Source organism: Mobula birostris, chromosome 12 (assembly GCF_030028105.1).
Source record: "Mobula birostris isolate sMobBir1 chromosome 12, sMobBir1.hap1, whole genome shotgun sequence".
Taxonomy (NCBI): domain Eukaryota; kingdom Metazoa; phylum Chordata; class Chondrichthyes; order Myliobatiformes; family Myliobatidae; genus Mobula; species Mobula birostris.
The window spans coordinates 64,973,338-64,998,688 of NC_092381.1; the positions used below are offsets into that span (position 1 = coordinate 64,973,338).

Consider the following 25,351-nt stretch of genomic DNA (forward strand, 5'->3'; position numbering starts at 1 on the left):
TGAAGCCACACTGAGGTTGGAGGAACAACACCTTATACAGATGGTTGTGTGTGTGTGTGTGTGTGTGTGTGTGTGTGTGTGTGTGTGTGTGTGTGTGTGTGTGTCCGCTTTTCGAACGTTTGCTTTATGAAACCTTGCTGCTACGAAAGACCTACATTAGTTACCTGTTTTCGCTGTTACGAAAAAAGGCAGTGTGCGCCCTGAGCTGCCAAGCTCCTCCCCCGGAACTGCATTCTAGCTGGCATTGCTTAAATACGTACCTGTGAGCAGCCGTTAGCAAGATGAGTTCTAAGGTATCGGAAAAGCCTAAAAGAGCTCGTAAGGGTGTTACACTTAGCGGAAAACTAGACATAATTAAGCATTTTGATCGTGGTGAACGAAGTAAGGATGAAGTGAGTTTGAAAGTTGACGAAGATGATGTTGAAGAGGTTTTGGCATCCCGTGACTGAGAACTGATAGATGAAGAACTGATGCAATTGGAAGAGGAAAGGATAACAATCGAAACCGAATGTAGTAGCAAACGGACCGAAAGTGAAGTCATCCAGGATCTGAACGTGAAGCAATTGCATGAGATTTTCTCTGCAATGATTGTAGAAAAGTACGACTTTAATTTTGAAAGGGTACGTAGTTTTAGGGCATATTTGCAAGATGGTTTGAGTGCTTACAAAGAACTGTATGATAGAAAAATGCAGGAGGCTAAGCAGTCAAGCATACTGTCGTTTTTCAAGTCTTCCACATCAGTCACAGCAGACAACGAACCTCAACCTTCAACATCGAGACAGGCAGACGTAGAAGAAGATGACCTGCCTGTCCTGATGGAAACAGATGATGATGAGATGACACCTCAGTGTCCCACCACCCCAACCCCTGGGCCGTAGACCGATACTTTGCCGTGGAGAACGCAGTGGTAGCCGAGACGCACCCAGCACATCTTTAAGGGAAAAAAGCCGAAATAAACGAGCTAATTAATTAGGTGCTACCTGGCACGTAAATGTCGGCCCAGATCAGAAGTGATTGCCGATTGCATCGCCTCTGATCTGGGCCAACATTTACGTGCCGGGTGGCACCTAATTAATTAGCTTGTTTATTTTGGCTTTTTTCTTAAAGATGTGCTGGGTGCGTCCCGGCTTCCGCTGTACCGCTGTATTCTTCGCGCCTGGAGGTTGGGTACCACTGCACCACTCCACCCTCCGATGACTCAGCCTAACACACCATCATCAGTGTGCTCGGCCTGATCCCAGTAAGTGAAACTACACTGTACATACATTATTTCTACTTTATATAGGCTGTGTATTTTTATCTGCTATTTGGTATGATTTGGCAGCTTCATAGTTTAAAGGTTACTGGAGAAAGTGTTTCTGCCGAGAGCGCTTGCATGAGATTTTTGCTACGGAGAACAGTGCAGCAACGATATAGAAAAGTATTTCTATTTTATATAGGCTGTGTATTCATCCTATCATTCCTGCTTTTACTATATGTTACTGTTATTTTAGGCTTTTGTGTTATTTGGCATGATTTGGTAGGTTATTTTTTGGGTCTGTGAACGCTCACAAATTTTTTCCATATAAGTAAATGGTAATTGCTTCTTCACTTTACGACATTCTGGCTTATGAACTGTTTCATAGGAACGCTCTACCTTTGGATGGCGGGGGAAACCTGTATGCCGTCTGAGTAGCCTCCAACCTGATGGCATGAACATTGACTTCTCTAACTTCCGTTAATGCCCCTTAATATTTTAAATTTTTCCTCCTTTTTTCCTCTCTCTTTTTTCTCCCTCTGTCCCTCTCACTATAACTCCTTGCCTGCTCTTCATCCTCTCGGCTCCCCTCCCCCTTTCATAGTCATAGTTTCTATCTCCCTAGGCTTCCGTCCCATGATCCTCTCCCTTCGCCAGCCTTGTATGCCTTTTGCCAATCAACTTTCCAGCTCTTAGCTCCATCCCTCCCCCTCCTGTCTTCTATCATTTTGGATCTCCCCCTCCCCCTCCCCCTCCCCCTCCCACTTTCAAATCTCTTACTATCTTTTCTTTCGGTTAGTCCTGACAAAGGGTCTCAGCCCGAAACGTCGACTGTACCTCTTCCTATAGATGCTGCCTGGCCTGCTGCATTCCACCAGCATTTTGTGTGCGTTGCTTCTTACTTCATTGCTGTTTTGTTTCTGTTTTTAGCAACATTTTGAGTTGCTATGCAGGTCTATGTTATAGCTGTTCATGATACAGAAATTCACCCTTACAGAATTCACAAATCGCTACCGAAACATTTGAGATACGGAATAAAATATGATCTCATAAGATTTATGTATAAAAAGTAACTGAACACAATTCTTTTTCTTTACTCATGTGCTGATAGCACAGCTTTATATATCCAAAATCATGATGGGGTCCGTTTTCTCAGAATGTCAGGTCTCCCATAACTTAAGGGTAGGCTGTACTGTGATCATGTGCCTTTAATGGTCTTAGGCTAGGATACCTTGACAAATTGATGTCTGTAACTTGTTTCCTTGAGTGGCTGGTTTTTGAGTGAGTAAAAAATTGAGAGAAGCCTCCTTTCTGAAGAAGCTGAGTATGTTTAGATTTTCTCATGTTGCTTCCTAGCCAATTAGAATAGTTTCTGATATGATGATGCTATAGATTACAATCTAGACTTGTATTCGTTGGTGTCTACTCAAAATCATCTTGATTCTAGCTAAAGAAAAACTTTGGATTGTTTTTTTTCCCTCATTGTTTGATTTTAAAGGACAATTTAAAATATTCTGGCTATTTCTGACCTGCTAGAACTCATTGCAAAATTGATGGACTGCATTAATCTTTGTCCTAGCTTCATCACTGTTGCTTTGGCATTAGTTATTTGAGTGTAAATACTGGAACAGGAATTGGCCGTAAGTCCCTAGAGCTTGCTCTATTTTTTTTATTGAAGTAGTTGGTGATCTGTAACTAAATTCTTCCCAAATTTACCTTGTGTCTCTACATTAGGTAACAAAAAAAAATCAGTCACTAGTTTGATGTTAACAATTTGCCTAGCATACTAGAAAGGCCTGGCTTTAATCTCCTCTTGTCTTGGTCTCAATGTTCCCTCTTAATTTTTTTATATAGCTGCTCGAACCAATCATTGCTCTGAGCAGGAAATTTTTACACGGCCTGAAAACTGTGTGGCACTTTAATTAGACATTATATGAAAGAAAATTCCAGCTGCACAGCAACAAAGGCTGTATGCACCGGAGCATGTCAGTTATCGCACGCCCGCGCAGATCAGTGAGAACAGTGTCTGATTTCCAGAATTAGTTTCTCTTGCAGTATGCTGTCAGCCGTCCTTATTATCTTGAAAGTCAGAGAAATTATCCTTCTGAATTCTGGGGAACGTAGGTCTAGTTCCTTTAATTTCTCCTTCAGAGGTTCATATTTCTCCTGTTCTCCTTTGAAGGCCAATCATCCTTCCTATGACCTGGCATCAAAAATATTTTTCTGTGCTCCATGTATGGTTTAACCACAATTTTCTTCTACTAGAGCATAATTTCTCAAGTGAAATATGTTTTTTTTGTCAAGAAGGCCTTCACTTTGACAGCCATGATTTTTTTTCTCTGTCTGCAATGTCTATGAAATTTTATTGACTTGTGTAAATGGGTCCCATGATCTAGAAAACATAGAACCATAGAAAACTTACAGCACAATACAGACCCTTCGGTCCACAATTCTGTGCCGAACATGTATTTACTTTAGAAATTACTTAGGCTTACTCATAGCCCTCTATTTTTCTAAGCTCCATGTACCTATCCAGGAGTCTCTTAAAATACCCTATTTTATCGGCCTCCATCACCGTCGCTGGCAGCCCATTCCACGCACTCACAACTTCCTGTGTAAAAAAAAAAGAAACTTACCCCTGATATCTCCTCTGTACCTACTTCCAAGCATCTTAAAACTGTGCCCTTTCGTGTTAGCCATAAGATGGTCTCTTTGGACCATCTTTATTTCTATCTTGTCAATGTTTAGAAAATTGTTTTTTTTTAACACTATTGCATCCAAAATCTTTGATCTTACATTTGTATGCATTGCAATCCATATATGTCAGCTTTGATAATATACCAATATCTCTTTGTAATCCGTCTACATCGCTTATGATGTCTCTTTGTGCTGTTGGTAAATTTGGATATATGACTTGTAATTTAACCTGATTGTTTACAAATAAGGTGAATAGTTGCAGTTCCCTGTAGTCTGTACTGGGACTCCCGTCATTCCAATTATCTCTGTGTTTCCTCCTTCTGTTCAGACTATTTGCAAGCCAGATCAATAGTTTTAATACTGTGCAATTGAATGTGAGAATATTTTCAAAGGCACTTTGTTCACTGCCTTTTGGAACTCCATATCACAAAGTGTTCCACTATGAATGAAGAGAGACTGCTTCTTAATACACACTGATAAAATGGCATTATGTTGGTGTTAATTAGATATGTGGCATTAGAAATATCTGGCTTATTCTTCATATTGTTTGTTATTCATATTTTTGAAATAGTTATTAATAATTTTAGTTAGATAACTTACAAAATAAACTCACTTAATACGAACCTTACCATGCATTAGCTTGTAATCCCTTTTGTTCTATCCATTCCTCCCCAAAAGAGGGAAAACCAGTTCAGTTTCCTGCTGCTGAAAACTGAACTTAGTTTTCCTTTCTCCCTGTTCTGATGAAAGGTCTTGGATCTGAAATGTAAAGTCTGTTTGATTTGAGAGTTTCCAGCATTTTCCTTTTTTTATTAAAGTGTTGCTTTTGCTGATAGATTGAACCATTTCAAATGTTGCTTTTGGTACTAAAAATATGAACTGTTGTTCTTTTTAGAAAAGCATGAAAAAAAGGTCGGCAAGCTGAAGGACCCACCTCCTTTTGAAGGAATGGAAGTAAGTTACAAAAAAATTTGAATTTGAAACAGAAAATATTAATGTGATGTGGCATCTTTGCACTTTGTATTATGGAAACTCATTTTAAGGTAAATTAAGGATTAAATAATAAAACATTTAATTACCATTGTTGCTGATCCATTATGGGATGAATCTGAATCCAATTTAAAATAAAAAACAATTAAAACAAGTGCAGTTATGCAACCGGCACCTGAGGAGAAAATAAAGAACCTTGCAATGCATTGGTCTTGTCTAGTGTGCTTTGCATGTGAAGATGTAGTTTCTAGCTTAAATGTCTTAATGTTGTTATTCCATTAAATTATTTACAAGTATATCATACACAGTTTGATAGAGCAGATTATGTATTAAAGCTTGTAACAATTTTAATTGGTCAATAATATCAGTTCTAACAATAGCCAGAATTCAAATGTCAGGATTGTGTGCTGCTAATATTTAATTGTAATTTATATTAGAATTTCCAACATAAATCAGAATGAAGTGAAAGTGTGTATTCTTTTAAAACCCCACTAGCACAACGACATTGTGGGAAATGAAATTGCTACTAACTCATACATGCTCTTGAATGAATACGAACAGATGAATGGCTGGTGGACTGGTGTAGAGTGCAGGTGGAATTTCTTCTGGGTAGTGTAACCTGTACAAGAATGACAATTGCACTTTAATTGGAAGAAAACTAGCTTCCTGGCTGGGAGGTTCATTGTACTAATTGGGAGAGTTTAAATGAATTTCGCAGTGGGATGGGAACCAGACCTCCAGTTCAAAAAGTGGAGGGATTGATAGGAAGGTAGAAGTTATGACCAGTAAGAACAAGGTAATAGACACAGTGAGACAGATGGGTTGAAAATTGTGCATTTTAATGTTAGGAGTTTTATTGGTAAGAATGATGCACTTAGAACATGGATTACTACATAGAACAATGATGCTGTGGCCATTTAGTTGAGAGAAGGACAGGAATGGATGCTTAATTTTCCAGAATTGTGATGTTTTAGAAAAGATCGAGAAGGAGGTAAAAGAGGGTAGGGTGAGTTGTGCTATTAAGCAGGGACAATAGCGCAACTGCACTCAGGGGACATTGAGGGCCTATCCATTGAGTCTACACAGGTAAAAGTCAAATATAAGAAAGGTGCAATTACTGTGGGGTTATACTACAGCCCTCCCACCCCACCCCAATAGTCACCAGGACAATGATGAATAGATATGCAGGCAGATTAGGGAAAGGTGTAGAAATCTAGTGGGTGACTTCAGCTTATTTAACATAGACTGGGACATGCTTAGTGCAGGAGTTTTAGGCGGGCAGAATTTGTTTAATGCATCTGAGAGAATTCTTAATTCATAATGTAGTTCAACAAGAGGAAGGTCCATGCTGGACCTAGTGTTCGTTAATGAGACTGGCCAGGTGACTAATCATTCGGTAAGAGAACAGTGGTCTGAACTCATGTTTTAAGGTGGTTGTTGATAACGATATGTATGGGCCTTGCGGGAGAATATTAAATTGGAGTATGGCAAATTCTGAGAGTCTTAGTCAGGAACCAGGGAGTGTTAGTTGGGAACAGGTGTTTTTGGGCAAGTTCATATCTGACGTACAGAGGCGTTTAAAGACCAACTGGAGAGTACAGGATAGGTATGGTATGTTCCAATAAGAAGGAACGAGATGGATAGAAAGGTAAAGGATCCTTGGATGTTTTGGATTGTTTTCTCTGGAGTGGCGGAGGCTGAGGGGAGATTTGATAGACACAAGATTAGGAGAGGCATACATAGAGTCGACAGACAGTCTCTCTTTTTTCCCAGGGTTGAAAATGTCTAATAGCAGGCGGCATGCATTTAAGGTGGGGGGGTAATTTCAAAGGAGGTGTGCAGGGGAAGTTGAGTGTTTTTTTGCAGAGTGGTGGGTTCCTAGAATCTGCTCGTGTGGTAGTGATGGAGGCAAATACAGGTGTCCCCTGCTTTTCGAAAGTTTGCTTTACGAAACCTCACTGTTACAAAAGGCCTACATTAGTACCCTGTTTTTACTTTCAGAAGGTGTTTTCACTGTTACGAAAAAAAAAGCAGTGCGCGATAAAAAATCAGCGCGCGATAAAAGGCGGCGCCCGCCCCGAGCAGCCGCTCTCCCCGGATTCGGAACTGCATTCTCACTGGCATTGCTTAAACACATGCCTGTGAGCAGTCGCTTGCAAGATGAGTTCTATGGTATCGGAAAAGCCTAAAGGAACTGGGAAGGGTGTTGCACTTAGCGTAAAACTAGACATAATTAAGCGTTTCGATCGTGGTGAACGAAGTAAGGACAAAGTGAGTTTGGCTTGTGGAAGCTGATGAAGATGATGTTGAAGAGGTTTTGGCATCCCATGACCAAGATCTGATAGATGAAGAGCTGATGCAATTGGAAGAAAGGATAACAATCAAAACCAAATGCAGTAGCGAACTGAATGTGAAGCAACTGCGTGAGATTTTCGCTGCAATGATAAAGTACGACTTTAAGTTTGAAAGGGTATGTAAGTTTAGGAGATATTTGCAAGATGGTTTGAGTCCTTACAAAGAACTGTATGATAGAAAAATGCGCGAGGCTCAGCAGTCAAGCAAGCCTTCCATATCAGCCACAGCAGACGACGAACCTCGACCTTCGACATCGAGGTGGGCAGACATAGAAGATGACCTGCCTGCCCTAATGGAAACAGACGACGATGAGATGACACCCCAGTGTCCCAACACCCCAGCCCCCAGGCCACAGACAGATACCGATTCGTGGAGAATGCAGTGGTAGCCGGGAGGCACACAGCACATCTTTAAGAAAAAAACCGAAATAAGCAAGCTAATTAATTAGGTACTGCCCGACAATTATATGCTGGGTGTCACCTAATTAATTAGCATGTTTGTTTCGGTTTTTTTCTTAAAGATGCGCTGTGTGCCTCCCGGCTACCGCTGCACCCCTGCGTGCTTCACGGATTGGTATCGGTTGGTGGCCCGGAGGGTGGGAGCCACTGCACCACCCCAACCTGCGATGACTCAGCCTAACACACCATCATCAGTGTGCTCGGCAAGGTGTCTTCCCAATTCCTGTAAGTGATACTACACTGTACATACATTATTTCTACTTTATATAGACCGTGTATTTTTACGTGTTATTTGGTATGATTTGGCAGCTTCATAGCTTAAAGGTTACTGAGAGCGCTTGCACCGTGTTTTTGCCAATAGCGCTTGCATGAGATTTTCTGCTGACGGCGCTTGCGTGAGATTTTTGCTACGGAGAACAGTGCAGTAATGATTGTGGAAAAGTATTTCTACTTTATATAGGCTATGTATTTATCATATTCCTGCTTTTACTATATGTTACTGTTATTTTAGGTTTTATGTGTTATTTGGCATGATTTGGTAGGTTATTTTTGGGTCTGCGAACGCTCACAAAATTTTCCCATATAAATAAAGGGTAATTGCTTCTTCGCTTTACAACATTCCAGCTTACGAACCGTTTCATAGGAATGCTCTACCTTCGAATGGCGGGGGAAACCTGTACAATAGAATCATTCAAGAGGCTCTTAGATCGTCACATGAATGTGCAGGAAGATGATTAGTTTAGTTGGGGGTTTGATTGTTAATTTCATTAGTTCAGCACAGCATCATGGGCGCAAGACGCTGAACTTTTACCGTATCTTTTAGTGTGGTATATTAATTATAGGAAAAATGTTGTTGCTGAGACATTACATTGATGATAATGTATGGTGTGAAAATGCTTTGATAACACTGCATATTCTTCACTCACAGATCGATGAAATAGCAAATATTAATGACATAGAAGATTACATAGAATTATTGTATGAGGATGTATGTGACAAAGTGCGAGGCTCAGCGCTCATTCTTCAGTTGGCTCGCAATCCTGATAATTTGGAAGAATTGCTACAAAATGGTAAGCTACTCTTAATTGCAAAACGTTGGTGCTCTGCTTTCAACATCTGCTTTTTACTGTTTGCATGCCTTCCCTATGCATTCCCTATCCTTTCCCTTTCATAATTCGAAAAGCTTCATCTGTCTCACTTGAGGTTCTCTCTCTAGTTACTATTTCATATTTATTCTTTATCCATTTTATTTAACTCCACAGAAAAGCAATTTCTTCCACTCTATTCACTCAAACTGAAAGCAGAGCAGCAGACTCTGGGAGTCTATTCTAACAACCTGTTAAATCATGAGTAATGAGGACCTTAACATTACTTAGACAGCTTTCATTGGAGACATAATTTTATAATTGCCTCACATTGCCATTAAATATATATTTGTACTTTTGGTTCTCTGTTCTGACATTAATTTATAGTTGCAAGAAATAGTTTGTGAACCCTTTGGAATTACGTGGTTTTGCTGCATTATTACTCATAAAATATAGTCTGATCTTCATCTAAGTCACAATAATAAACAAACACAACCTGCCTAAACTAATAACACACAAACAATTTTACTTTTCATGTCTTTATTGAACACATTATTTAATTATTCACAACTCAGGCTGGAAAAAGTATGTGAACCTTTGTATTTAATAATTGGTAGGACCTCCTATTGCAACAGTAACGTCCACCAAACAATTTCTGTAGCTGCTGCTCAGACTAGTGAGGAGAAATTTTTGACCATTCCTCTATACAAAACTGTTTCAGTTCATTAATATTTCTGTGATACCTTGCATGAGCAGCCGTCTTCAGGTCATGCCACAGCATCTCAATTAGGCTAAGCTCTGGACTCTGACCTAGCCATTCCAAAACATGAATTTTGAACTTTCTTCTTTTTAAATCATTCCATTCTGCTGTTCATTTACTATTGTGTTTTGGATCATTGTTGCATCATCCAACTTCTATTAAGCTTCAGGTGACAGACTGCTTCCCTGACATTGTCCTGTAAAATGTCTTGATACAATTTTGAATTCAATATTCTCTCAAGGCCCTGAGGCAACAAAGCAGCCCCAAACCTTGATGTTCCTTCCACCAGCTTCACAATTGGGGTGAGGTTTTGGTGTTGATGTGCAGAGCCCTCTTTCCTCCAAACATAGTGGTGTGCATTTCTGCCAGAAAGTTCAACTTTTGTCTCATCTGTCCACAGAACATTGTCCCAGAAGTGTTGTGGAACATCCAGGTGGACTTTTGCAAACTTGAGACATGCAGCAGTGTTTTTTTGGAGTGGTTACTTGAACAGAGAATTTAGCAAGTTCTAGAGATTTCTACAGATCTTTTGCTGTTACTCTTGGGTTTCATTTTCTTCTCCTTCAGCATTGCACATTGTGCTCTTGGTGTGATCTTAGCAGGATGCCCACTCCTAGGGAGAGTAGCAACAATACTGAGTTTCCTCCACTTGTAGACAATTTCTCTTACTGTGGTCTGATGACTCAGGTCTTTAGAAATGATTTTAGAGCTTTTTCCAGTTTCATGCATCTCTACAATTCTTCTTGTAAGGTCCTCTGAAAGTTGTTTTGATCGATGCATGGTGCACATAAACAGATCTTTCTTGAGAAGAGCAGGTTCTGTCAGTTACCTGACTTTGTGTGGCTTTTTAATCGGACAGTGCACCTCTACAACCTACACCTCCAATCTCATCTCATTGATTGGAACACCTGACTCCTCCAGATAGCTTTTGTAGAAGACATTGAATTGACATTTTTTATTTACATTTTTCATATACTTGGGTAAAAATCTTTACGTTACATCTCCATCTATATGTGCAATTTATAGTAATTTATAATGGTATGTACAACAGGACAGTCAATATAACGTAGAAATACAATTGTATCAGCATGAATTAATCAGTTGATGGCCTGGTGGAAGAAGCTGTCCCGGAGCCTGTTGGGCCTGGCTTTTACGTGCTGTTTCCCAGATGGTAGCAGCTGGAACAGTTTATGATTGGGGTGACTCAGGTCCCCAGTGAACCTTTGGGCCCTTTTTACACATCTATCTTTGTAAATGTCCTGAATAGTGGGAAGTTCACATCTACAGATACGCTGGGCTGTCCATACCACTCTCTGCAGAGTCCTGCGATTGAGGGAAGTACAGTTCCCATACCAGGCAGTGATGCAGCCAGTCAGGATACTCTCAATTGTGCCCCTGTAGAAAGCTCTTAGGATTGGGGGCCCATACCAAACTCCTTCAACCGTCTGAGGTGAAGGAGGCGTTATTGTGCATTTTTCACCACATAGCTGGTATGTACAGACCACATGAGATCCTTGGTGATGTTTATGCCGAGGAACTTAAAGCTGTTCACCCTCTCAACTCCAGATCCATTGATGTCAATAGGGCCTAACCTATCTCTGTTCCTCCTGTAGTCCACGACCAGCTTCTCTGTTTTTGTGACATTGAGGGAGAGGTTTTCTTGATACCACTGTGTCAAAGGTGATTACTTCTTCTCTGCAGGTTGCTTCATTATTATTTGAGATTAGGCCAATCAGTGTAGTGTTGTCATCAAATTTAATTAGCAGATTGGAGCTATGGGTGGTGACACAGTCATGGGTATACAGAGAGAAAAGGAGGGGGCTTAGTACGCGGCTGTGAGGGACACCCAAGTTGAGAGTCAGAGGGGTGGAGGTGAGGGAGCCCACTCTTGCCACCTGCCAGTGATCTGACAGGAAGTCTAGGATCTAGCTACACGAGGCAGGGTGAAGGCCGAGGTCTCTGAGCTTCTTGTTGAGCCTGGAGGGAATTGTGGTATTGAATGCTGAACTGTAGTCCCACAACACATTCTCACATAAGCATCCCTCATCTCCAGATGTGCAAGGATGATGTGTAGAGTTGTGGCTATTGCGTCATCTGTTGACTGGTAGTGTCGGTAGATCCCCAGAGGCACACATACTTTTTTTGAACCTAGACTGTGATTGTTTAAATGGTGTACTCAGTATTGAAGAGAAGAAGTACAATTGTTAGTGTGTTATGAATTTATGCAGATTGCGTTTGTCTATAATTGTGATTTAGATGAAGATCAAACCATATTTTATGAGTAATTAATGCAGAAAGCTAGGTAATTGCAAAGGGTTAACAAACTTTGCCTATTGAGTTGCATCTGCATTGATTGACAGTTTGGGTCTACATTGTAAAGAGTTAATTCACTTGACAAATTTTCCCTATTTTCATATTTTAAAGTGGTTGTATTTCTATTTTCAGAGACTGCATTGGGAGCATTGGCGCGAGTGTTGAGAGAGGACTGGAAGCAAAGTGTGGAACTTGCAACCAATATTATTTACATCTTTTTCTGTTTCTCCAGGTGAGATTGATTACATGTGAAATTGTTACAGTGTATCTGTGAACTCTGGAATGAGCAATACCAATATTTTACTCAGTAAATATTGCTTATAAACTTCAGAACTTTTGAATGTAATTATCTCAATATACAGTATAAATCACTTAATTTTAAAAACCCTGGAAAATGCTGACAATTGTAAACCATTTGACCTAAAATCTTTGCAACCAAGGGTGGATGGTTTTTGTTGCCATCATCTTCAGTTAAGAACTTATTGTATCACATCATAAACCTAAAAAAAGTTTATTTAATTCTTCAGAATGGCACAGTGATGTACAGCTGTTAGTGCTGCAGCCTCCTGGCTCTTGGGACTAGGGTCTGATGATGGGTTAATCACTGGTAGTTTAATTGACCATTGGAAATTACTGCTTAGGGAGATGGCAAAAGAATGAAAAAGGGGAGTTGATGTAAGAGACATTAAGTTGCAGGGCCACAAGTAAACATAGAGAAGGGGAATTTCTCTGCTGGCATAAACTGGATTCGTCAGAAGGCTTCCTGTGTCATAATAAATAAGTAAATTAATGTCCTTCTAACCCTCACATCTAGATATTGCTCCTCTGAACACTAAATTCCTTACCCTTTATGCATCTGTTCTTTTTATCCTCGCTGCCGTAACTTAAAGGATATCAAACTCCCATGTTCTTGAATTCTTCTTCCAGATTTTTTCATCATTCATTTCACTTAGCTCCTTTAAGAACTTGTTTCAAATAAGATTCGTGGGTCAATATCATTTAATGCATTGTTGATGAATCAAATTTATGCATAACAAATTCCATTTCCGATTTTGAATTAAAAGTTGAGTATGGATCATCTTTAGAGGTGTGATCTTAGCGCTCATTTGGATGAGGTATATATTTGACTTTGTTTTTATAGATGATAAGATAAAATGATAAGTGCAATGCGATTTCTTTCGGATCACTATTGGTAGGTGATATTTAAATTTGTGTTAATATTTGTAAGCTGTTTTCTCTTAAGTATAAATGCAGATATCTTTTCCTTATTTCAGTATTCTGAACTAATTAAATTAGTGATCAAATGCCCAACTAAGCTAATTCTTTTTCCCTATACAATGTCCATATCCTTCTGTTTTTTTGCGCAATGATATGACTATTTTTAAAACCTTTTGAGTGATTTAAAAAAAAAATTCAATAGCTTTCAATAGGTACATTTAATGTTGGAGAAATGTATACAATATATATCCTGAAATTCTTTTTCTTCGCAAACATCCATGAAAACAGAGAAGTGCCCCAAAGAATGAATGACAATTAAATGTTAGAACCCCAAAGCACTCCCTCAGCTCCCCCTCCCACACATAAACAGCAGCAAAGTGACAATCCCTCTCCCCCACCAGTGAAAAAGCATCAGCACCCCCCACTGAGCACTCAAACGTACAACCAAGAATCAATAAAGACACAGACTTGCAGTACCCCAAAGACTACTCGTTCACCCGGTAATTCATTCTCATTCATTGTCTCTTTCTGTCTGTCTCTGTCTCTGTCTCTGTCTCTCTCTCTCTCTCTCTCTCTCTCTCTCTCTCTCTCTCTCTCTCTCTCTGTCTCTCTCTGTCTCTCTCTGTCTCTCTCTGTCTCTCTGTCTCCCCTTCTCCCCCCCCCACCCTCTCCGCCTTCCTAATAAGGGAAAAAGAGGTGTCTCCGTTTCACACTCATTGACCCACTCATCTCCTTTGAACTTACCCTCTCTCATCTCTGGTATTAGACATTTCATCCTTCGGGAAAAAGATGCTGGCTTTCCACTCTTATCTTTTCCTCTCATCATCTTATAAGATTCTATTAGACTCATCTCAGCCTCCATCACTCCAGAGAAAATAACCCAAGTTTATCCATACTTTCCTTTTAGCATATGCCCTCTAATCCAGGTAACATCTTGGTTAAACCTCTTCTGCACCCTCTCCAAAGTCTTGATATCCTTCCTATAATGGGGTAACCAAAATGAACGCAATGCTCCAGATGCGGCAAATTAGTTTTATAAAGATGCAACATAACTTCTCAAATCTTTAACTCAATTCCTTAACTAATAAATGCCACCCTTTACCACCCTATCAACCTGTAGAGCCGCTTTCAGGGAGATATATTTGTGAAATCTCTCAGTCATGTTTTGAGTATTTGGTTTGTTGAATAGGCCAACCAGTCTTTTTTGGCCGTTTCCTGCTATTTTATGCACACTGAAGGGTCTCGACCTGTAATGTCAACTGTTGATTTGCCCTGATGCTGCCTGACCCTTTAACCACTGAGTTCCCCGACCTGGAACATCTAATGGTGTTTTATCTGTTTATGGTCTTTTCTGCTGTAAATCTGGTAGCGGTGTACATTCCAGTTTAGGCCAGCATCTGGCTGGCACTGGAGAAACTGAGCACCATGATCAGCAGTCAGAAAACCCTGATACCTTCTTTATCATTGTGGGAGATTTCAGGCCAGCTTGATGAAGTCTCTGAACAACTAGAGGAGCCAGCACACTTGAAAACTGTTATACCACCATCAAGAACACTTATCATGCTGTTCCATCTCATCTTTGAATGTGAATTAATATATGACAGTTGTCACTGACTTCTTCAAGACCTGTATTGATGAGTGTGTGCCTTCGAGAATATACTGGACATACCCAACCAAAAGCTGTGGATGATCCAGGAGACGTGTAGTCTGCTGAGAGCTAGCTCTGTGGCATTTAAGACTGGTGATCAGAGCTATAGAGGAGGTTCAGGTATGACTTATGGAAGGCTATTGTAAGAGCGAGAAAACAATTTCGATTGAAGTTAGAGATGGAACTGGATGCATACCAGCTCTGGCAGGGTTTGCAGGCTGAAACCTAACATAATGACTAGCAGTGATGCTTCACTCCCTGATGAGCTCAATGCCCTACCAGGTACACCATCAGGGCCTGATGCTTTAAGAGGGTTCAACCTTTTGAAAGATGTTTGATTTTGGTCTCTGAATCAGAAATTACATGGTCACCAGATACAGCACACATGTTTTATTCTCTCTTTTCAAGTATGCATAAAAAGCATTGTGCTCATCTGGGAGTGAAGCATCACAGCCATTTATGATGTTAGGTTTTGTCTTGTAAGAAGTAATTGCCTCCTTGCATTTGAAATGCTTTGAGAGGTTGGTCATAGCTAGAATCAACTCCTTCCAAAGCAAGATCCTGGACCTACTGCAATTTGCCTATTGCCACAATAGGTCTACAACATATGCAGCCTCACTAGCTCTTCTGTTGGTCTTGGACCTAGACAATAGCAATACCTACATCAGGCTGCTGTTTATTTATTACACCTTAGTGTTCAACACCATCATATCCTCAGTATTAATCAACAAGCTCCAAAACCTGTGTCTCTATATCTCACCCTGCAACTGAATCCTTGACTTCCTCACTGGGAGACCACAGTCAGTGCAGATCGGAAATAACATCTTGCTGACAATCAACACTACTGCACCTCAAGGATGTGTGCTTAGCCCACTGCTCTGCTCTACTCTATACCCATGGCTATGTGGCTAGGCACAACTCAAACTGCATTTATAAGTTGTCTGATGACACAACTATTATTGACAGAATCTCAGATGATGACGAGGAAGCGCATGGGAACAAGGTAGAACAGCTGGTTAAGTAGTGTTGCAACGAAAACCTTGCACTCAACATTATTAAGACAAAGGAATTGATTATGAACTTCGGGAAGGGTTAGCCCTTTTCTCATTGCTACCATAAAGGAGGGAGTACAGGAGGCTGAACACATACTCAACATTTCACGAACAGCTCCTTCCCATCCGCCATCAGATTTCCTGGACAGTGAACCCTTGAACACTACCTCGCTATTTTTTTTTGTCTTTTTGTGCTAATTACTTCATTTATTTTTTAATATATACTTATTGTAATCTGTAGTTTTATTATTATGTATTGCAATGTACTGCTGCCGTGAAATAACAAATTTCATAACATACAGCAGTGATATTAACCGGGTTCTGATTCAGAATTTTGAGCATTCTCAGTACTTTGAGAAATGTATTTCTTTATTATGTGTGTTTTAAACAGCTAACTCCATAGATTGACTCCATGGTCCCTTGTGATTTAGATTCTGCTAACAATGAAACATCCTCACTCTGGATTCCTTCATAATTTTGTGTCTTCCCTTAAGTGTTTTTCTAATCTCCAGACAGCACAGTCCTGTTCTGCTCAAGCTTTCCTCATTGGACCACTTCCTAATTAAATGATTCAACCTTGTGAACCTAGATTCACAGGCTTTAGAACAGACGTATTAGTCCTTAAGTAGGGAGATCAAAACTATATGCAGTATTGCAGGTAGAGTGTCTCCGAACTCCTGTGCTGTTGCAGTAAAACTTCCATGGTCTTGTACTCGATCAAGGCCAACTTTCCATTAATACTTTACATATCTGCATGTTAGCTTCAAATTAATTGTATGAGCACACCTTGTCTTTGTAACCACCAATATTTAATAATCTTTTTTCAGACATTCTGTATTCAACTGACTTCTGCAAATACACTATCGACTTGAACATGTCTTCCCCAGTTAGTTTCATCCCTATAGAATTTGTTAAATATTATTTTCTCTTTGTAACACTGTTGATTTCATATAATCACGTTAACCTTTTACGAATGCTCTGTTATCAGTTCATTCATTGTAAATTCTGGTTTTGAGCAAAGGCTTACATACTTTGAGTTCCCTGTATACTTTCCCTAATTCCATATGAGGTGTACAAACATTTGCACTTTTCCTTTATATTGGATCCTTTTCAGAATTCTAGAAAGTATGGATTTTGGAAAATCACCATCTGCTTTTGCAGGCATCTCTTTTTAAAATCTTAGAATGCGTGCTCTAAATCCAAGGAATTTTTCTTGGGTAGGTACTTTTGCTCTGATTTATTTTTAATTTCTTCAGACTCTTTTTACCCCAAGTTATTTATTATTCCTTGTATGCTGTGGTGTCTTATTGTGAAAGCAATTATACAGTGGATTCCAAATGATTGGGATGCATTGGAACTGGTACATTTTGGCCCAATCAAGTGGCTGCCCCAATTAACCAAAGTTTCATGTGATTAGTTAAAAAGGTATAGAAAAGACAAGCTACCATTTAACTGAGTAACAAATTACATCTTTAGACGAAATAAAGAACAAATTGGAGCATGACCAATACTACTGGTGGTTGTCTGACATATCCGACCACAGTAAACCTGTGCGGGAGAATTCTTAAAGTGGAAAAGCACTGAGGCACTTCCACTTTCTCAACCTCAGAATTCTGGGTCCAATTGTACAAGTAGATGTCACGACTGGGGCCTTCCCTGGTTGCAGTGGACGGCCATGACTACTTCTGTGCTTCGTCGTGCACTTCGCTCTCCACATAGTGTTGCAGAACCACTTTCCTGACCATGGGGTTTCACTATAGACCTTAGCCGCCCAGATTGCAGGAGCTGTGCATGCTCGGACAGGCGTGACCCATTTCACTGGTTTATAAGACGTGCCGGCTACCATCGCCTTGTTTAGCCTGTCTGTTGAATATTGTACTGGGTTGTGGCTGCTGTCGCATGCAGACAACTACTTGGAGCCACAGATGAGAGCTGAGTGTCCATGGGGACCAAAGATCACATTTAAGATGATTGTCAATGCCTTCAAATTCTTCATAGTTCCTAACTTGTTGAAGTAGTGAAATCATTTCATTTTCACTTGCGCCCATTTCTGCCATTTCCAATTCTGAATGCTTGAAGCCACAGTGAGCAAAACAGTTTTGAAATGTTGTGGTGCTTATTTCTCACCACCTATCCGTGACAAAAATGACTTTTTTGAATATAAACACATGCAGCTGGCACTATTTAAAGACTGTTTTCTTTAAACCCGGTGTAGTGTGTTAACGGCTGCACAAGTGCATGCGACTAGCATTATTTTGAAACTGTTCAGCAACAGTCTCCTGTCCTAAATAAGCAGCATAATGTCCCAAATAAAGGAAAGGCATCCTGGCTAATTTTTTAAATTAGTAAGAGTTTTTAAATTAATAAGAGTTGTCCCAAATATGCAGCTGCCCCAATTAACTGATGGCCCAATTAGCCGTTATCCACTGTATATATGTTTTTACAGTATATTTAGTTCTGAAGTCTTACTTTGTAAAAGTTCTTGCATTAAAAACTGCAGATGCTGGGAATATTTAACAAGTCATGGAGCATCTCTGGAGAAAAAAGCTGATATACTGTTACAGGTTGATGTCGTTGATTCAGAATTAATCAGAATTACTGGAAAGATTGGCTTACTACATTTGAATTTATAGTTGAGTTCTGTTGATTATTATGTGATTAGGCACAAGATGAAATGCTGTCAGGCTCGCATAAAGGTTTGATGGAACAGCATAAGAGACTAGGAAGGTCAGAGTTGATTGAGGAGTTAAAACTGTCAGCAACTGGAAACTTAGCTTATCTCATAGACTTGAGTGGAGCTGTTCTTTAAGTTGCTCTTCCAAGCTGTTTTTTTTTCTCCTAAGCTCATAGAACAGTACAAGAACAGGCCCCTGATATTGTGTTAACAAATGAAGCTAATGACACCTAATCTCTTCCTGCCTCCACATGGTCCATAACCTTTCTGCGCTGCATATTCATGTACCTATCTAAGAGCCTCTTGAACAGCTCTATCATTTTCGCCAAAACTACATCTCTGGCAGCTCATTCCCAGCACCAACTTTCCTTTCACCTTAAGTGCATGCCCTCCAGTATTAGACAGTTCAACCCTGGGAAAAAGATAATAGCTGTCTCTACCTCTCATAATTTTATAAACTTCTGTTAAGTCTTCTCTCAGTCTCCGCAGTCCAAAGAGAAAACAACACTAATTTGTCCAACCTAGCATATGCCCTCTAATCTAAACTAGGCAGCGGTCTGGTAAACTACTTCTGCACTTTCTTCAAAGCTTCCACATCCTTCCTATAATGGAATGACCAGAACTAATTGCAATACTTCAGATGGGCCTAACAAGAGTTTTTACAAAGCTGCAAGATAATTTTCCAATTCTTGAACTCAATACCTCGACTAATAAAAGGCAAGCATTTTATTTCATTTAGGGATACAGCATAATAACTGACCTTTCTGTCCCGACAGACCTGCGCTGCCCTAATGGCACCCTTGCATCATACAAACTCCTTACAGACAGCGGCAGAATTAAACCTGGTTTGCTGGTGCTGTGATGGTGTTATGCTAATCTCTACACTAATGTGTTGCCCAATGCCATACACCTTCTTTACCACCCCATTAATTTGAGTGGCCACTTTCAGCAACTGTCATTTTGGGTCCCTCTGTAGATCAACACTGGTATGGGTTCTCCCATGTAGAAACAGTTGGAGCTATCGAGTTCTGATTGAAGGTAATCAATCAGTGACATTAACTTAGTTTTGTTCTCTGCACAGTTGCTGCCTAACCCATAAGATATTTCAAGAATATTTTTATTCAGGAATTTCAAAAATTATGTTTTAATCTCAGTTTTAGCATTTTTTTTCTCCCTTTTGTTTGTCTTCTCTATTTACATTTCCATAGAGGCTACTTGTCACTAGAGCATAGGAATTTAAAAAAAATTAAGAGCAGGTATGGTCAATTCAGCCCTTTCACACTGGTTTGCGGTAAATCAAGGTCATGGCTGATCATTCTCACTGCTATTTTACTGCATTGCTCTTGTATACCCCGATTTCCTTAATATCCAGAAAGATTCACCATCTGCTGGTAGGAACCAGTATAATTGGGTTAGATGTCTTAATTCTGGTACAAAATCCTTTTGTAATGAAGGCTATTTGCCTTCCCTGTCCTTGTTGAACTTGAATGTTAGCTTTCAGTAACCTGTATATGAGGTTGGATTGGAAAATGCTGATTTTTCAGAGATTGCTCTCTTGGTCAGTTTCCCATTAATAACATTCTACCTTTCTGTTTTGTGCAGTGAAATAGATTGACTCAAATTTTTCAGTTTTGTACTTGCCAACATTTAATTGTCCATCCTTAATTGTCCTTTAAAAGATGAAGGTGAGCTACCTTCTTGAATCATTACAGACCTTCAAGTGTAGCGGAAGGGAAGGCCATGATTTTGAACTAACAATAGGGAAGAAAGTTTGCCAATACTAATTTTCTTCAATTCCTCATTGCTAGTTTATTCTCAGGTTTACCCCTTTCTGCCAACATTTTTCATCATTTCTAAAATTCTCCCAAACCTCAACATTTCTTAGCACCTTCGAGCCTTTTCTTCATTTTTACTCTGTCTACAGCATAGCTGCTACAAGGAGGATGCTGCCATTAGTGTTTTCTGACCCTTGCTATTTTTTCCCGAACTAATGAGCCAAGCTCCTTTTTCAATACTGCACTGTTATTTATCATCAACAAATGGTATGAAGTACTTGAAATATTTAGATCCCAGCTATGTTCATCTTGCAGCCAAGTGTCTGTTATGATAGAGAGTTGCTTATTTGCCTATCAAAACTTTATTTTAAAAAATGTCAAAATCATTTTACAAACAATGGATGGGTCAGTTACTTCAGATGAATACTGAGTTAAGGTCAGCAGATGAATTTTGCTATTGAGGTTTTGTACACCAGTGTTTAAGGAAAAAGTTTGGAACTGCAGTATGTAATATATTTCCTGATGGCAGTGAGGGAAGTCATTTGGCTCATTAAGTCTATGCTGAACTAGAGTAATTTCACCCCCCCCCCCACACTAAATTATTTCCCTCTCACCTATCTATTCTCTCTCATGTCCCTATTAAGACATTATAGATTTTTACATTTGCCACCTGTCCAAAGGGTAATTTACTGTAGTCTGATAACCTAACAACTTGCACGTTTTTGAGATGAGAGGATATGCTGAGTCCTGGGTCAAACCCAGGGAGAAGGCAAACTTCACAAAATACAGCACCAGATATCAGAATCAAACTCTGGTTGCTGGAGCTGTGAAACAGCAGCAATACCAGCAGGTTCACTGTGCCACTGGATTTCAGTAGGTAGGTCAGATTTTGAAAATTAGATGGTTTTACTGCCTTTTAACTTAACTAATCCAGTTGATGCTTATTTGTATTAATATTTTTGTTATATTTGATTACACACCATTGTTGCATTAGACTTGAATCTCTACTCTGTCTTCCAGTTTTTCTCAATTTCACGGACTAATTACTCACTATAAAATTGGTGCTCTCTGCATGAACATTATCGACCATGAACTGAAGAGGCATGACCTATGGCAAGAAGAACTTAACAAAAAGAAGAAAGTAGATATCCTTTCAGTGTAACCAGATCTAACAACAAATACCAGTTTCTTCACATTTAACTTGGAGTTTCCTAACTAATTGTCACAGCAGCAGTGCTAACATTACAATATTTTTCTCCATTTAGAAATGAAGTTCAATACAACTAAAAATGTGCTGAATTTAGTTGAGTAAGAAAACAGAAGAAAAAATGAGCACCCAATTTTACTTTTAGCTGTTCAGCGATCAGCCAGTTTAAAAAAAAAGTTTCTTACTTTGTGCTGTTACTAACCTATTGTATATAAAGCTATAAGTAAATTATAATTACAAATTGTTTAATATTTTGTATGCCTGGAAAAAATGGTACCCTCTCCTGCCAATCTCATCTCTGCCTTTTTTGTAAAACGCAGTCCCAAGTTTGAACATCTATTTTTACTTAACCTTCATTTTGAGCACTCTTTCATGTTTGATAACTTAAGTTTAAATTTCCCTTAAATTCCTGTAGCACTTTCTGCTTTGAATTACTTGTACTGTGTTCTCCTTCAGTCCAACTCTTGAAATTAAATCTCTTTCCAGAATGTTTGATTACCACAGCAAAGTTTGATACCTCTCTACAGACAGTTGTCTCCAACACTATAAAATGGCCTTTGACCTCTTCTTTTTTTCCCCACCAGAGTTATTACTATTTCCACTTTTTCCATGTCAGTTGCTGCTATTTTACCTATCTTAAATCCGAGAGATTTAAAGACAACAAAATCTGAATTAGCACCTGCTTGCAGTGCTATGGTGCTGATTATATTGAAAAATGTCAAAATGTTATCCAAAGGAAGGCTTGACATATGCAAGCTATAATGTACATTTTAAGGAGCATCTTAACAGTGGACAGGGAAATGGATAATCAGTGAGAGTTAGTGGGCATTTAGGCAGCTTAGAAGCCTGACAGCTGAAAGGGGCAAAATTAGAATAAGATTAGTGACAAAATGAATAAGATTAAGTGTCTAGATTATTTTGGTTTATGAACTAAAATAAACAGGTAGAGCTGGTAACAAAATATTCTTTACTGAAGTCAGTCTCACCAAATAGATATGGATGGTCCAGTAATGGACTTGCAGTAATACCATATGGTGCACTCATTTTTTTAGAAGGTAATTCTTACAAATACTACACCGTGTCTTATTAACAAAAGTAATAAAAAATGTAAGCCATCAGTTAATTATTAACATAAAATGAAGCCATTAATTAATACTTGTATGACAGTGTTAATTAGAGGGCCATACAGCACTGGGAATTTATGTAAACATACCAATAGTCGGCCCCTTAGTCTTCACAACTTTAAAATTCATCAATCTGTTTATGAAGTATCCACTTAGAGTATGTTACCTCTGCAGCTAAGTCTCATCTGATCCAACTTCCTGTGCTACAGTTTTCCTTTAAAATTATGGTCCCAGTAAATATATTTTGTTATTATTTTCTCTAAATAATAAAAAAAAATACATTGTGTCTAGACTAGTGGATCAGTGAATCTATGCCCATTCTGTTATCTGCAAAACCTTTGAACCCTTTCCACATGTCATTCAGTCTTCCCTTAATGCACCCAGTTTGCTCCCTGCTTGAATTAGGCCAGAGGTTCCCAACCTGGGGTCCATGGATCCCTTTCTTAATGGTATTGGTCCATGGCATGAAAAAAGGTTGGAAGCCCCTGATCTCAGCCTTTCAGTACCTTCTTAAAAATTGTGCATCATTGTGCAGATGAGATGGCCTCTGTTTGATGGTCAGTGCCAGCCATTGCTTGTTTCTGGATATTGTAAAGGCACCGCCGTCATCCTGGAACTTGTGTGTTCTGGTCTCCTGCTATTAAGGCAGACTAAAGACATTTATCAGCATTACTTGTTTTGAGTAGTCTAGGTAACTAAAATGAAAAAAAGTTGTCGACCTTTATAGGATCTGTCAGCCTGGTCAGATTATCTTGTCTACTCTAGTCTTTTTGGGCTTATTTTTCAATAATGTGCTGGCGTAGTGGCATCAGCACCAGACTTCGGAGCGAAGGCTCCCGAGTTCGAATCCAGCCAGCTCCCTTGCACACTTTCCATCCGTGCTGGGTTGAGCGCCGAGCTAGCAACTCGGCCTCGTAAAAATAAGAAAGCCTGCTTTAAAAAAAACGGTGTCATGACGGCGTCCCGATGACTCCACTAGGAGTTCAGGGCTTTCTTCTTCTTCTTCTTTTCACTAATGTGCTTGCCTCTGCTCTAGTTTCTCTCTGCACTTGTAGTGCAGTGTTTGTTTTAGTTACCAGTCATCAAAACAGACAAATACTTGGTCCTTGCTGTCAGATATTCAAGTATTACAGATCCTTGGCTTTTGAAGAATGCTTTTAATATTGTTTCGTGTCACAGAAAGTACCTTTTTCTAGATATGACCAGCTTGCATTACCATCTCACTCATGGGGATATCCTATTCCCATTCTTTGTTGTACAACTACACCTTTTCATGTTTTCTTTTGATTTCTTTGACAGAATGGACTTTTACATGCATTGATCCAACTTCCAGCTTATCTCATCTTAGGAGGACTTTATATGTTTAGTTTGTGTTTAAAATCAGGTTCTTCCTCAGACGGGCTTTTGTCAAATTCTGTTTGCAATTGCCTCAATGCCTATACCATAATACACACCAACTTTGAAGAGGGAACTACTAACCTTTCCTTTACCGCAGCCCAGGTGGTAATTTCTTAAGTTGTCTCAGTTCATGGAATTAGAGCCATCAATCTTTTGTTTTCCTTATTCCTTCATTGGAGCTGTAGTGTGGAACTCTCTGCCCATTGCAATATTGGTATTTTGGGGTGGGGCCAGAATAATTTAACCCACCTGTCCCTAATGTCTACCAAGTAGTTTATTCAGATTCTACCTTGCAACCCAGCACTATACTGCTTCAGTGAAAGTGGTTGAGATTGCATTGCACATTGTGGCCAGTGACAGACTGACTCAGTGCTTTCTCAGTCACAGTGATGGCCTTGTATGTATTGGTCCTGATACACCTCCATCAAAACTCCTTCACTGGACTGCCTGCAGTTTGCTTACCAACCACATGAGAATGCCATTATCTTCCTGCTTCAATGAGCTTATACCCATCTGGATGAGCCAGGCAGCTCTTAGAATCATATTTTTTGAGTAAGCTCACGGAGATGTAGATAGATGCTCCACTGGGGTCCTGGATTACAGACTACCCTGTCCAGAAGGCCACTGTCTGTGAGATTGCAGAGCTGTATATCAGATACTGTGGTTAGCAGCACGAGGCACCTCAGGAGACTGTCCTATTCCCCTTCCTGTTCACTGTCTACACCTCTGACTTCAGATACAACTCTGAGTCCTGCCACCTGTGAAGTTTTTGGACTATTTGGCAGTTATGGGCTGTATCAGCCAGGGTCAAGAGGCTGAGTACAGAAAAGTGGTGGACAACTTTGTTGAGTGGTGTGGGCTGAATCGCCTACAGCTTAACATCAGTAAGCCAAAAGCTTCCTGGTGGGCTTCAGGAAGGTAAAACCACCCTGCATTCCCATTTCCGTCAAGGGAACAGATGTGGAAGTTGTCCGGGACTACAAATACCTGGGAACTCATCTGGACAATAAACTGGACTGGGCTAAGAATTCAGGGGCTCTGTACAAGAAGGGATAGAGCCAGCTGTACTTCCTGAGGAAGCTCCAGTCATTCAATGTCTGCAGTACTATGCTGCAAATGTTCCCTGTCCCAGTGGTGACCAGCATTCTATTCTACACTGTAGTCTGCTGGGGCAGCAAGGTGAGAGCAGCTGACGCCAATAAGATCAGTAAACTGTTTAGGAAGGCTAGTTCTATTCTGGGGGTGGAACTGGATTCTCTGGTGCTGTGTCTGAGAGGAGGATGCTGCAGAAGCTACGGAGCATTATGGACAATCCCTTTTACTCCTTCCATGACATATTGGGCAAACAGAGGAGTACCTT

General features: G+C 39.8%; 1 protein-coding gene across 2 annotated transcripts in view; it reads left to right on the forward strand.

The window, feature by feature from the left end:
- kifap3a (kinesin-associated protein 3a) overlaps nucleotides 1–25,351 on the forward strand; it is a 239,773-nt gene that overhangs the window by 61,909 nt on the left and 152,513 nt on the right. For both annotated transcript variants that reach the window (XM_072273953.1, XM_072273954.1), the window contains 4 exons: nucleotides 4,830–4,888; nucleotides 8,666–8,807; nucleotides 12,028–12,127; nucleotides 21,283–21,407. In XM_072273953.1, coding sequence (XP_072130054.1) covers nucleotides 4,830–4,888; nucleotides 8,666–8,807; nucleotides 12,028–12,127; nucleotides 21,283–21,407 — 426 coding nt within the window. The remainder of the gene's footprint in view (nucleotides 1–4,829; nucleotides 4,889–8,665; nucleotides 8,808–12,027; nucleotides 12,128–21,282; nucleotides 21,408–25,351) is intronic.